The 15574-nt window shown below is 39.7% G+C and overlaps 1 protein-coding gene across 8 annotated transcripts in view; it reads right to left on the bottom strand.

The window, feature by feature from the left end:
• Positions 1 to 15574, bottom strand: part of FTCDNL1 (formiminotransferase cyclodeaminase N-terminal like) — a 118026-nt gene that overhangs the window by 82759 nt on the left and 19693 nt on the right. For all 8 annotated transcript variants that reach the window (XM_070388643.1, XM_070388636.1, XM_070388649.1 and 5 more), the window contains one exon: positions 3935 to 4120. In XM_070388643.1, coding sequence (XP_070244744.1) covers positions 3935 to 4120 — 186 coding nt within the window. The remainder of the gene's footprint in view (positions 1 to 3934; positions 4121 to 15574) is intronic.

The following is a 15574-nucleotide window of genomic DNA, read 5'->3' as shown; positions in this document are numbered from 1 at the left end:
CTATGTTCCTCTCTGAAACATTTTAATTTTCTATTAGAATCTGCTTTGAGCCTATTAAATGAGTCCCTCAAGGAGTAATGGTCTACCTAAACTTGGCAACTTATAATTTTCATGTCTTTTGCACAAACTAAAGAGTCTACCACTTGAAAGGAGATATTAGCAAAAAAGACATATGGGGGGAAAGTTGTGCTGCTTTTCCTTTCTTATTTGACTCTTTTGTCAGCAATATGAATGAATGCACTGAAATCCAGCTTCTGCAGACCTGATAAACCTCAATAATTTCCCTTTATGAAAGATGATGGAAATAATAACAAGATCAATTTGAAGAAATAGTGAAAATAAGTTGGAAGCTTTAAGAATTTCCTTTCCTTACAAACATATAAGATAAATAAAATAAATAGGTGCATATATATTTTACAATATTGAAATTACACTACACAGCTTTATATCCTTTGGCCTTGACCCTGGATGTTCCTTCTGCCTGAGTCTCCTGTCCACATTTCCACATGGCCAACTGCCTCTCTCCTAGTCTTTACTCCAGTGCTGCCTTCACAATGAGGCCTACTTTGGTTTATCCCATCTGAAAACCATAGTTTACTCCCATTCCGGGCACATGATGTCCATTGCCCTGTCTGATTTTTTTTTTTTTTTTTGGCTGTAGCATTTATTTCCTAGGGACTTCCCCCATGGCTCAGCAGAAAAGAATCCACCTGCCAATGCAGGAGACCTGGGTTCAATCCCTGCGTAGGGAAGATCCCCTGGAGAAGGAAACAGCAACCCACTCCAGTATTCTTGCCTGGAAAATTTCATAGACAGAGGAACCTGGTGGGCTTACAGTCCATGGGGTCACAAAAGAGTAGGACATGATTTAGTGATTAAACAACAACACTTGTTTTCTAACATATCATATAATTAATTATTTATTAAGCTTGTAATTTTCTGTTTCTCTTTTCACTCTCTTCACCTATTCCCCACTGGAATATAAATTCTTTGAAGGCAAATAAATTCTATTTTCCCATTGATAATAGTCCCTGGCACATTTAGGTACCTAATAAATATTCGTTGTGTTAATTAATAAACTAAAAATTCTCTCTACATTGTACTGTATTTTCCACTTGTCTAAAAATTCCTCCAAACCTTCACACTTAATTGCTTGCATAATGGTCTCTCACCAAGGTATTCCATAGTTTATTTAATCACTCTCAAATTCTTAACATTTATATTATTTCCAGTATTTATTATTATAAATAGTTCTTTGATAAACATACTGGTACATAAGTATATGTACCTTTTATTGCTTCCTCAGGAATAAATCTATTTACTTAAGATAAATCTAGAATTAGAATTTCTGCAAAGCAGTTACATATATTTTTAGAGCTTTTGATACACATCACCAACTCACTTCCAAAAAGTTTTTACCAATTGATAGTAATTTATACCATTAGTTGCAGGAGAGCCTCTAACTGCATCTTTACCAGATGTCAAATATTACCTTTAAAATACCATCTTTAAACATTTCTGTGTCAATCTTGGCATTTTAAAGTAAACTTAGGATTTTCAGATGTTGATCAAATTCTCCATGTAAATCACAGATCTCCATGTGGAGTAAAAAATAGAGAAGGAATCAAAATCCCCAATGGGTTGTCCATTCCAAACAAACAATGTAAAATAGGTGAGATTATCAGACAATCATTAGGTGAGATGGGGGGATCACTGTTCACTTTGGTTTAAACAGTTACAAACTCAGTCTGTTCTTAGAAGATTGAACATGATTAGTGATAACATGAACATTTAGTTTTTAACTCAGATACGCTTTTCAGAGCAGGTTAAAGTTCTTCCCAAACACCAACCCATTCAGCCCCACAACACTGCAGAAATGAGAGTTAAGTTTTCCTAGGGACTGTCTATGCTATGCTATGCTATGCTATGCTATGCTGTGCTATGCTAAGTCACTTCAGTCGTGTCCGACTCTGTGCGACCCCATAGATGGCAGCCAACCAGGCTCCCCCGTCCCTGGGATTCTCCAGGTAAGAACACCGGAGTGGGCTGCCATTCCCTTCTCCAATGCGTGAAAGTGAAAAGTGAAAGTGAAGTCACTCAGTCGTGTCCGACTCTTAGTGATCCCATGGACTGCAGCCTACCAGGCTCCTCGGTCCATGGGATTTTCCAGGCAAGAGTACTGGAGTGGGGTGCCACTGCCTTCTCCGAGGGACTGTCTAACCCAGCACTAAATGCTGTTCTTCTGTTCTCTAGTACTAGGATTCCTGCTTCTAATTCCCATCCTCTAACTGTAATCTCAGTCACCCGGCACTGTGCTGACTAGGTTTGTGGAATAATCCTTTCAGTTTTCAGTGAGGCTCAAATTAGAAACCAGGAAATAGCTTTCTGAAAAGTTAGTCACAAACTTACACTTCTCCGTTTGTGAGACAAATCGTGGGAAAATATGTGAGGTTCAAATTGGCAGGGAGCAATCAGCTTCTTCTTTTTTTTCCACAAGTAAAGACTAAAACACATTTATAATCACTTTTTAGATAAATCTTTTCTCTAAAAGGAAGGAAAAAATGGTCCCTTGGTACCACGTTTGGCACTTAATAGTCATCCTTTCAACTTTAGTCTCATGAGGGAAAAATAATTAATATGGCCATTTTAAAGATATGGGAACTGAGGCTTATTGAGCTAAGGAACATTCTGAAGTCACATGGCCAATGAAGAGCAAGGTCAGGATTTGAGCATAGCCTCAAAGCCTGCACTCTGAGAGTCTCTGGTAGCTCAGATGGTAAAGAATCAGCCTGTAATGCAGGAGACCCAGGTTCACTCTCTGAGTCAGGAAGATCCCCTAGACAAGGAAATGGCAACTAGTATTCTTGCCTGGAGAATTCCATAGACAGAGGAACCTGGTGTGCTGCAGTCCATGGGGTGGTCACAAAGATGGGACACGACTGAGCGACTTTCACTTTCAAAGCCTACACTCTTTTCATTGTACTGCTCTAGCTGATGATGTCATTGGTTTGAGAGCAGAATTCTGCACCAGGGATTAGCAACCAAAAGCCTATGTGTAACTGTGCCTTGAGGAAATGTGTTTCTTAAGGTTGCCCACCTCTTGCTTCTTGGGACCTAGTATTTTAGTAACAGCTAAGATATTAACTATCAAAATGTGGCCTAACATGGTTTAACTAGTGATCCCTACAGAAGATATTAGGGGATAAAAAAATCAAAACTCAAATAAATGGACCTGGGATGGTGAAGTGCAGCGAGTGAGACAAGAATCAAGACTCAAATAAATGGCCCTAGGATAGTGAAGTGCAGCAAATGGGGATGGAGTTTTTGATAGGGTGCCATTGCCTTTTCTGAAGATATGCTCTAAGCAAGGTGTGGGCAAGAGTAGCAGAGAGAGACAAGAGTGGATAAGATCCAGGGCAAGGGAGAATACTGCTCCCTGTGTTTGTTCTCTCTGTTCTAGAGCCCGCAGTGTAGAAAAGCCTCTCTCCAGGGTGCCTCCACCACAGACTGTCAGGTGTAAGCATCAACCTGGACACTCTGGATGTACTGAAAGCCTTTCTCACCAGCTAAAAGTAAGCTACACCCACATCCTGAGCCGCCAGGTGTCTCCAGATACAACCTCATGCCTGGCCAACAGGACCCATCATCCCAGTGATAACCATTCTCATCATCAGTGCAGCCACTGATGAGCAGGGCTCATTGCCTATCATGAACATCCCTCTTGGGGGCTCTTATCGAGTATCTGATGAGGGCTTCCAGCCTCCCTGAGTGGCTCATGAAGGCGTAAGTAGAAAGAGCTGAGAGGAGAACTTCAAGCAAGTCAAGAAAGCTCCAGCTGTAACCCTCCTGCATTACATGGGAGAGACCAAATGACGGCAACCTCAGGATTCTCAAGTTTAAAAACCAAAGCGGAAAAAAAATCCAGACTGCGAACCCGTCAAACCACATCTTCTGGCAGGTGCAGCTCCCAGGTCAGATTTAAGAGTGCTGAAATCCCTTCTGGTGAACCAGCCCAGCTGCTTCCTTCTCTGGACAAGCGGGCGCTTCTCGGGCAGGTCAGCCTCACCAAAGAGAAACACACTGCAGCCAGGAACACTGAGGACCAGATTCTCAGCAAGGCCTATGGGCAGCGGGAAATTTTAACAAGACTAAATTAAAGTCAGTACTGCTGAAAGAAAACAAAGCACAGAATTTTCTTATTGTGGTAAAATACACTTAACACAAAATTTACCATTTTAACCATTTCTAGGTGTACAGTTTGGTCACATTAAGTGCATTCCCATCACTGTTATAATCATCATGACTAAAGGGTATATAATTCACACAAATTTTAAAACTCAAAGTTTGAGCATAATTAACTTTTCCTTGGTTAGTCTCAAAATAACATTTATGTACAAGGCTTCCCTGGTGGCTCAGATGGTAAAGAATCTGTCTGCAATGTGGGAGACCTGGGTTCAATCCCTGGGTCAGGAAGATCCCCTGAAAAAGGGCAAAGGAAGATCCCCTAGAGAAGGAAATGGCAACCCTCTCCGGTATTCTTGCCTGGAGAATTCCATGGACAGAGGGGCCGGTATGCTACAGTCCATGGGGTCACAAAGAGTGGAACACCACTGAGCAACACTTTACACTTTAAAGGAGGCCAGAATTTCTAAGCCATTACAAATCTAATTCCAAAGGGAAAATTTATCACCAAGATGAATGAAATCAGTACCTTCGATTTTTGAACAATTTTATAACAGCTCCAGAATGTGTATACTGTTAGGAGAAAGAAAAATTTAAGAATACAAGGGCCAAATCTACACTGTCCAATATGGCAACTCCTAGCTACACATGCCATTACATTTTAATTAATTAAAATGCAGTAAGTTGTTTTTCAGTTGCAGTAGCCACATTTCAAGTGCTCAGTAACCACACGTGGTCTCCCTATTGGACAGCATAGATACAGAACATTGCCATCATCATAGAAAGTCCTTCTGGATAGCAGCACTGGGACAGATATTCTGTAAGAAGCCTAGTATCTAAATACAATTTTATGGAGGCTACTCTGAATATCAATGTTTTTTTACCTTCTTCTTCCACTTTTACATCTAGATTCTGTCTCTGACCTTATCTTCTCAAGGCAGATTACAGAATTGCTTTCCTGTCTTTTTCTAGAGAATTGCTTCAAGGAACTGCTGTTTTCATGTCACTAAGTATAGTTCCCAATAAGCAAGGATAGAGATAACATAATTTATTTTCCCGATGTTTTATTTTAGGTATTTTATTGTAGGTATTTAGGGAGTTTGGTGGAGAAGGCAATGGCACCCCACTCCAGTACTCTTGCCTGGAAAATCCCATGGATGGAGGAGCCCGGAAGGCTGCAGTCCATGGGGTCGCTGAGGGTCAGACAGGACTGAGCGCCTTCACCTTCACTTTTCACTTTCATGCATTGGAGAAGGAAATGGCAACCCACTCCAGTGTTCTTGCCTGGAGAATCCCAGGGATGGGGGAGCCTGGTGGGCTGCCGTCTATGGGGTCGCACAGAGTCGGACACGACTGAAGTGACTTAGCAGGGAGTTTGGATGCTGGCCTGGGAGGGCAAGAGTGTGGGCCTCCTTGATTTAGAGGTGCATCATGGGACATCCAAGGCTGAGACGGAGCCTTTAGCCACAATAAGCATAGGAAACCTCAAACTGCAATTCTGAAGTCTGGTATTTGTTTCTTTATAATGTAGACTGCCACGTTGATTGGGAGGGGTGAAATGTGGAGGACATTAAAAAAAGATTTTGTACCTCTGGGTCGTACAAAATCTACGGAAATGTTCTTTCTTCCTCTGAGTCAGGTAGAGACTCCAGCATTAGAAACCCATGATATTGTTGACACCACAAAGCCAGGAAAATCTCCCAAATTTACTAAGTGATCTCTGCTTCTTTAACACTACTTTAAGATACTAATGGATCACAAGTTTCTGCGGGGGTGGTTGGGGCCAGATGCCAGGGACACAAACAATCAACAGAGCTTTAGAAATTGCAGGAAAATCTTTAGGCAGTTACCTAAATACTCCCCTCAAATCTGGAATGGCAGAGAGCTGGGGTGGCAGAAGAAAGGGAAAGTGGTTTAGAAGAGCTAGTTAAGACAACTTAACATCTGAGTACTCTCTAAATTATTCCCATCACTGATATTTGGTCCAACCGTAATTTACAGTGACTCATACTTTGGCTGTTGCAGGAGCCTAAAGCACAAACTGTGATGGGAAAGCCTCTCCCAAGTAGAGACAATGTGACCTGTCTCCTGGCTTGGCCCAGCTTCTGACCTAGACAGGCCAGAGCCTCCATTTGGAGTTACAGCTCTGGAGTACTGTATAAGCGTACAAAGCCCATGGTGCTGTAAAGGAGGAGTCTTGAAGCTGGTTCCTGAAGAGCAAAGCAAGGGACAAAGACAGTTGCAGTAGCAGTTGACAGGGTTGAGGGCAGGGGTACATAGTAGAAATAGCACAAGCTTTTGAGGCCAGAAGATACTGGTTTGAATACCATCTCTGTTCCTTAATAGCTGTTTGAGATCTTGAGCAATTTGTTGTTTTGTTTTTTTTGCCGTCTCTGAGCTTCAAGTTCTTTATCTATAAGATGAAAAAATTTAAAAAAAAATCTTCCTCTAATGCACCAAATCCTTATCTAGAAGTCTGGTGATTAAAAAGAATAAAAATAAGCATTTACCTTCCCTTTCCTATATAAACTGTATTTCAGTGTAGCCAGATAGCCTGAACTGATGAGGGAAAGATTTTTTAACTTAGAAACTCTTAACTAATAAATGTGGAAGAAAGCATTAGAAGATCACTATTTTGGATCTCCTATGAAAATAACTGTTTCAGGGCAAAGATCATCAATGGATGAAACCCTCCTGAAAAGTCAATTACGAACAAGGTAGTTCATCTTTACATCACTAGATGTGAGATAATCAGAAACTATGGCTTCCTCACAGAATACATACAAAGCTCACAGCCTACCTCTGAATAACTTTTGCCAAAAAACAAAAACAAAAAACCGTTCAAGCCAATCAAACCTCTGGGGCTAACCTAAAGTTTGTAGGAAAAGAAAGGGATAAAGATACAAATTACATGACACCACCAGGAAGCAAACAGATCCAGAATGTGGGAATTCCATAGGACAAGTGACCCAGTTTCTGCAACCAGTGAATCAGAAGGAAAAAAGTGGGGGTGGGGGTGCATGCAGGGAACTGGATTCTATCAAAGGAGACAGGGATACAACAATCACCTCTCTGTGTGAATCATGTATAGATCCAGATTCAGACAAGCCAATCACAGAAAGACATTTGTTTGGATTACATACTGGATATTAGATGGTACCAAAAAAACGATCATTTTGATGGATGTGATAATGGCATTGTGGTGATATAAAAATATGTCCACATTGCTTAGATATTTTAAATAAGCCAGGGTGAAAGAATATGACTTCTGAAACCTGCTTTAAAAAATATTTAATAAAACTAAAAGAAAAAAGAGGGAGACAAAAAGAGAGGAAAGGGAAAAAAAATAAAGGAAGTAAAGAAACAAGAAAGAAAAGAAGCTATCCCATAGAATGGATAGAGAGATTAAGATTAGATAAACTAAGAAAAGCATCGATTGAACACAATGCTGGGTGCACAGTGCCCAGCACACACTGCTTCTTTTCCCCTCTGCAAGCCTACCCCACTGTTCTGAATTCTGAACATTCCGAATACCTTCCTGTACTGTTATGTCCCTACTTACTCGAAATTCTCACATATTTAAACAGCACTCCTCTGCGGTTATCTCTTCTACAGCAATTCATGATGGAAAGAATCAAACTTAATTTTTATTCTTATAATGAAATTTTATTCTTATAAATTCTTAATTTATATTCTTATAATTCTAATAATGAATAAGACATTTCATTATTCTCATGCAATGAAAGACAACCAAAGCCAAAATAATATTTAGCATTAGAGATAGTACACTATACTCTTCATACTCAAGGAAGTAACTTCTATGTTTCTAATGACTGTAACCCAAAGGCCCATGGAAGGTTAAGTATTTGTAATGTCGCTGAAGAGTAAATTAGATTGTCTGAATTTCAGAGAAATGTCTCAAATTTGGTCAGAAGAATACTTGCTAGCAAGGCATTTTACTTGTTATATGAACTGCATTTTAAAAAAGGGTTTTAATTTTATCATTTTTATTTTCACAATTAGTCTATGTAAAAATTATCCCCTGTACTATAATTACAAATGCTCACATCATGCAAACAAACAGGCCTGTTAAAGAAGATAAAATTATTGAATCTTTAAGCTCAAGTCTCACAGTTTTTAGGTAAGTGGCATTGTTTAAAGGAATAGTTCTGTGTGCATTTCCTGTAAATCGGTTGTTCCCCCAATAGTGGAATCAGGCATTTCCAGAGCAGGGACTTTCCACATTTTCAATGAGTCCCAAGAAACCAGAACTTCTGAACTTATCCCTGCTTTGTCATTGCACTCCCCCCGTCCTCCACTGATTTAATTTCTTCCTCTCATGTTCATATAGTGGGCTTCCTGGCTGCACAGACGGTAAAAAAAAAAAAAAAAAAATCCATCTGCAATGCAGGAAACCTGGATTTGATCCTTGGGTCGGGAAGATCCCCTGGAGAAGGAAATGGCAACCCACTCCAGTATTCTTGCCTGGAGAATACATGTAGTACAGCTTTTATTGAGAGAACATCAAATCTAATCTACTTGTATTATATAGTTAATCGTGGACTTTTTTCCTCTATCTAGGTTTCAAACTCCCTAAACAATCAACACTTGTTAAGTTGAATGAATTGAATTTGGTTCCTAAGCACTTTGCAGATGTTGGACTCTGCAAACCTGAAATGGCAGCATCCATTCCAAACCTACACGTGAAAGTAAGGGGTCGCTATGCTAACAAAAATGAGAACAGGGTTTAAGACCAGCAGGCATCCGATGCATCCCCAGTGAGAAACCATGTGATCAGTTTTCCATCACCGGCATCATGTTTTATGAGCTGTCTTCCAGCCCCCAGCTGTCAGAGCCACCTGCAGCTGTGGGCTACCTGAGACAGACAGTAACGTCAGAGAGGAAACATCTGAATCACCTTGTACCAACAGAGTATGATGTCATCCTGCTGGCTTGAAACAGATAAAGCAAAACTGCAGCTTCCTAAATTGTTCTTTATTAAAAGACCAGTATTTCCTAGTTTCTCTGCCATTCTTGACAACTTTTCCCTACCACTGTTATTTGTATTTCTGATCTTTCCATTTTCACTAGTCATATTCTAAAAAGGCTGATTTAATGACAGTATTTTAAAACATAATGCAACCTTTACGGTTAGCTGATCTTCTGTACTTGAAAATGATTTTTAGTCATTTCTACACATGTATAACTATCATTTACAGCCTTACCTCTAGAGACTTCTATTAGTTTGGTTATTCCTCTTTGCAAAAGGAGGATCAGCACAATGAGACAGGAACTTCATATCCCTAACACAAATGTTTATTTCTGAGCCTGTAATGGACTTAACTATGGCTGAAATGTGGTATTTTATTGAGAATGTACAATATTTAAGACAGTATTTAAGAATCCATCTTATAAAATGCATTCACCTGCCTTACACTAACACATACTTCATGTCTACAAAAGTATCTGATTATTCTTTCTCTTTCTGCTTTTGTTTATTTCAGGAGCATTTCAGGACTACTGATGTAAATGGAGTTAAGATTTAACTGTTAAACAGAAACTGCATTTCAGAAGCTCAAAGAACATAACTGATATGCTTGGTTTTGTTACATTTTTGATGGCAGTCAAAATGCACAGCTAGGAAAAACCTCAAGCCTGTCATTCCCTTTCCACTAGGAATAGATAAATTCTATTTCCCCGGCTTACAGTCTGAAAGTAAGGCTTATTATTATTATTTTTAAACCAGAACTCTAATGATACTCAAAAAAGCCTACTTACACATTCTCATCAGGACATACCAATCAAAAACTGTATTTTTCAACCCCATCACCTCATTCTCAATAAAAAGCAGAGGGAAAAAAAGCACAGAATCTAAAAATTAAACTGAGTGCTAGACTTGAAATCTTACAAGCATCCTCTAGTTTTAGTATAGCTATCTTAATATAGCCAAGTTTCTTGTTTAGTTGATTTTTTTATTTATGTATTTTTTAATGAGAAGGAAAAAAAAAAGATTCTCTACCAGAAGCCATAAAAATCTCTCAGATGGTAAAACAGATAGCCCTAAAAGTTTTTGCCTAAATTCATACACATACCTAAAATAAAACTGGCCGATTAATCTTGCTACACTACTTTGAAAAAGAAGACATTTGAAAATACAGTGTAGTTGTGATGCTTCACTCTCTCTAATTAAGTGCAGACTAGGAAAAATTATTCTTAGTTTAGTCTATGGAAGGGGGGTGGTGGTAATTTCTCTCTTTGCAATTCAAAATTATTTTAAAGATGGAGTGTTTCTTTTCCAATGTCTTCATTAAACAGAGCTGTTAAGAATTGTCTCCCAACCATCCCCAAAGAGCACAAAGCTACCCAGTATTCACCCCATATGCTCGGCTTTGAAGTGTGAAGCTGTGACCATCCCACCAGACTCTTACGCCACCATCAAAGCCATCTCATTATGCCCAGCGCTGAGAGTTAAAGCGCGGGGCCGTAACCACTCCAACACAAACACTGCATTAACAAAGCAACCACAATATTCCTCCCCCACATGGCTAGAACTTGAAGAAATTTTTACCATATGTACACATGCACGAGATACGAAAATTTATTGTGCTAGAACATCATTGAGAAGTACATTAAACATGCTGACTAGAACTGGATGTTATTCTAAGGGACTGGAAAAAAATAAAATGCAGCTGATCTTTATGATGAAAGAACAGAAACATTATGCTGAAAAACAAGATCAAGTGCAATTCCTAAATTGCATTTCTACTGACACATTCTGTGGCCTGTTCTTTCTTGAGGGAGCAGAAAACAATTTAGCCGGGTTGGGGGCAGAGGGTGCAAAACTGCTGCATATCACTGGATGCTACTGTTTACCCTATCGCATTTCCTTTCTAAAGGACAAATAAGCTTACAAATAATGCTATGCTGACAACAGCGTCTGTAATTCAAAATGAATAGTACTTGCTAAAAGAACGTCATTTCACTTGTGTCTCTGAGCTGTCAATTTACCATTGGCATGGCAGTAAAAAATAAAATGTAAAGAAAAAACCTGTTATGTATTAATGGAAACAAGGCCAGAATACGCACTTGATTTTCATATAAAAATTAATCTTTGAAAATATTTTGAAACGTTTGTACCTAAAGATTCCATTTTTTTTTTTTTTGCTCTAAAGAAATCCTTACATTTGTATACAGGAAAGTATATTCAAGAATGTTCACTGCTACATTATTTGTATTGGAAAAAATGAGAAACAACCTGAATGTCTACAAATTGAATAGAAAAAATGTGATATATGTATATTATGATAACTATACAGCAGTTATAGGGAATGAACTAGATAGATTTCCATGATATCTTGCTGAATATAAAAGTTATAGTATAAGAATCTTCAATATTATATGTATATATATTATATATACACTATACATATATAAAACATAATCGCTTTGTTGTATACCTCAAACTAACAATTGTAAATCAACTACACTTCAATTAAAAAATAAAATAAAAAAATTTTAAGTGATAGTACAATAACATTTAGACTACAAACACATACAACAAATACTGTATGGACTTATGAGTAAATACATAGGTAGAAATAAAAGTATGGGGGAAATTCTTGACTGAATGTGAGCATACTATGCCATAACTCGGCAGAGATGTAGCTGATGGACAGAGGTGGACTTTAACCACATCTGTAATGTTGAAATTTTGAAAAAGAGAATAAAAAGTTCTAGGCAAGGTCAAGTAAATAAACAGCTGTGAGAATCCTCTGTTCTGTTGCTGTCTTGATGGAAAACTATGAGTAAGTTTCTTAATATTTCTAGGTCTGTTTTCCGGCTATAGAATGAAAACATTGGACCTATCCTCATGTGCCCCAAAAACCTTAGCAAATCATACAATTTCATGACCATATAGGTATCCATAAAAATACATGAACCCGCCTGCCAATGCAGGTAGACATAAGAGACGTGGGTTCAATCCCTGGGTCAGGAAGATCCTCTAGAGGAGGGCATGGCAACCCACCCCAATATTCTTGCCTGAAGAATCCCATGGACAGAGAAGCCTGACACGCTATAGTCCACAGGGCAACATAGAGTCAGACAGGACTGAAGCGACATAGCACGCATGCATATGGTATATTAGTAGTCTAGGACACATTTTACACATATGCATTTACTTTTTATTTCTTGGTTGTGCCACATGGCTTGTTGGATCTCAGTTCCCCGACCAGGGACTGAACCTGGGCAGTGAGAGCCCGGATTCCCAACCACTAGGCCACCAGGGAACTCCCCCACACATAGATCTTTACATCCAAGAATCTTACTGTTTCCTTGCATATAACATACACTTTCATGGAGATATGTATACACAGAGCTTGTTATTCCTTTGTAGGAAATATGCTGCAGATTTCGTGCAGACATGATACTCTTTAAAGAATTACACTTCCTTGAGTGACCTAACATATGGAATTTACACTGCATTCAGTCACTTGCTTTATTGTGTCCCATGTAAACAACAACAAATGGTGTTCTCTCCTATTTCAGGTGCAGATTTCATGGCCCAGCTTTCTTGGGGGGAGGAGCTCTACCATGCTTCTCCTATAGTCCCCATAGCCTGTCCTATGGTAAATGGAAACATAACAAGCACTCCAACACTGCTTGGATGCTCACAAATACCTCTTCATTTACCTGCATGGCAGGTCTCTGAAATGGGAGCCAAATACCATTTCAAGATAAGAACTGACATGGAAGAAGCTGTCTGCTATAGGACTTAGAATTTTAGAGTTGAAAGCACTTCACAGATCTTCTGCCTGAGAGGTTTGCAAACATCTTGTCGTGCAATCCCTTTCTCAAGAGGTACTTTATTTAGAATCTCAATAACACAAAACAGAGAAGAGGAATCCACTCTCTTTATGGTGGAGGGGGATAACCTAGGCCCCCACTGCTCAGCAACCCCCTCCATAAGGCCATAGAGAATCACTAAAAATAGTGACAGCTCTTTCCAGGCGCAAGGCAGGGGACCAGGGGCTTTACTTATGGGCATTATTTTTCATAACCATCCTGACAGGACGATATTATTCCCCATGGTATAGATATAAGACCAAAAAAGACTATAAAATAGACTAGACAATTTTCCTTAAGTCAGTTGGCAAGTAAGTAGAATAGGTTTGAGCTCAGGTTTACTCAGCTCCAAAAACCTTATTTTGTCTGCTTACCATCTGGCTTTCCTGTCCAGCCATTCAATGTGATGTAACTGTTTAGGTCACACTGATCAAAAACTCATGGGCATATGTATATTGTAAAGGGTGGGTGGGATTGAAATTGGCCTGTGGCTTCCTTATAGTGCATCCATTTCATAAGGACTTCTTATTCTCTTTCAGTGAGGATGTTAAGAAGCTGGGACTCCCCAAAACAGTAGTTCAGCTGAGACATGGCTAAGCTTTGGGGATGGCCAGGAAGCCTTCTGCTGGCCAATGGATCAGCAATGTGTAAACAGCCTTCAGTATAGTCAACTCCCCACAGCAAGGGACAGTAAAGGTGGCTCTTCCACACAACCAGAGATACCCAAATGCCAAACAAATAGTTTGCATGAGGCAGTTTGCATGCTCCTCACGCGTGTCTGGCTCTCATACCTCTTCCATCTTCCTGGCCACTGGCCAGTGTCAACACTCGACAACCTCTTAGTAGTCTCATGTCTAGCCCGAACTCTCACGACTTGCCCCCAAAACAGGGCAAGTCTTCCCATCCCCCATCCACAATCTGTCTCCTTTTTATCACCTCTCAGGGGATGCCCATTTCCAGGCACCCATGCCCACCACTTCAAATCTCCTTCTGAAAGTATACAAACAATAAATGCTGGAGAGGGTGTGGAGAAAAGGGAACCCTCTTAAACTGTCGGTGGGAATGCAAACTAGTACAGCCACTATGGAGAACAGTGTGGAGATTCCTTAAAAAACTGGAAATAGAACTGCCGTACAACCCAGCAATCCCACTGCTGGGCAGACACAGCAAGGAAACCAGAATTGAAGGAGATATGTGTAACTCAATGTTCACTGCAGCACTGTTTACAATAGCTAGGCCATCCATGGCAACCTAGATGTCCATCAGCAGATGAATGGATAAGGAAGTTGTGCTACATATACACAATGGAGTATTACTCAGCTATAAAAAAGAATGCGCTTGATGCATTTGATGTACATATAAAATGCATCTGATGCATATAATGCATATATATGGAATTTAGAAAGATAGTATATGCAAGACAGCAAAAGAGACACAGATATAAAGAACAGACTTTGGGCTCTGTGGGAGAAGGCAAGACTGGGATAATTTGAGAGAATAGCATCAAAACATGTATATCACCATATGTAAAACAGACGACAAGTGCAAAGCACGGCACTCAAAGCCGGTGCTCTGGGACAACCCAGAGGGATGGGGTGGGGAGGGAGGTGGGAGGAGGGTTCAGGATAGGGGGACATATGTACACCCGTGGTTGATTCATGTCGACGTATGGCAAAAACCACCACAATATTGTAAAGTAATTAGCCTCCAATTAAAATAAATTAATTAAAAAATAATAAAATATCTCTAACAAGTAAAAATAAATATTTCATAGACTCAGTAAAAATAATATTTTATCTACCATCAATAACATGTGTCAGAACTCTGTGCTGTTTAAACTCAGTGAAGTGTACCATGTGTGGGATAATAAATAAATAAATAAATAAATCTCCTTTTGAAGGAAAATGCTTCTTGCTCACTATTGATGTTTATTTCCACATGTAGAGAGTACTGCTGGTCTTACTGGCTGTTATGAATTAAACTGTGCCCCTGTCAAATTCATCTGTAGAAGTCATAGCCCCCAGGATATGAGAATGTGACCTTATTTGGAAGTAGGGTCATTGACATATAATTAGTTAACATGATGTCACATATTGGATTAGAGCAGGGCCCTAATCCAACATGACTGGTGTCCTCATAAAAAAGGGACATTTGTACACAGACAATATACAAGAAGGATGCCATGTGAACACGAAGAGAGCCATCCACAAGCCAAAATGGAACAAATCCTTCCTTCCCTCCCAGGGCTCAGAAGCAACCAGCCCTGACGATACCCTGAGCTTGGACTTCTAGCCCCCAGAACTGTGAGATGATAAATTCCTGGAGTTTATATCACCTAGTCTGTGGCACTTTTGTTACTACAGCCTTTAGGAAATTACAACACTTGGCCTTGCTCCCTCCCAACATCCATTCCCTGATGCAGAGTTTGGGAGAGAAGTGGGGTGTGCAGAGGCCTGCTCCTCCCTCCTCTCTTCCTTCTTCGGAGGTAGCTGTCAGCAGGAAACGCCCATTCCACTGCATCTCCTCCTTGCCATCAGCTTGCCAGGGT

This window comes from Bos mutus, chromosome 2, assembly GCF_027580195.1.
Source record: "Bos mutus isolate GX-2022 chromosome 2, NWIPB_WYAK_1.1, whole genome shotgun sequence".
Lineage (NCBI taxonomy): Eukaryota > Metazoa > Chordata > Mammalia > Artiodactyla > Bovidae > Bos > Bos mutus.
The sequence above is the reverse complement of the archived record's forward strand: the minus strand, read 5'-3'. Positions and strand labels throughout refer to the sequence as shown.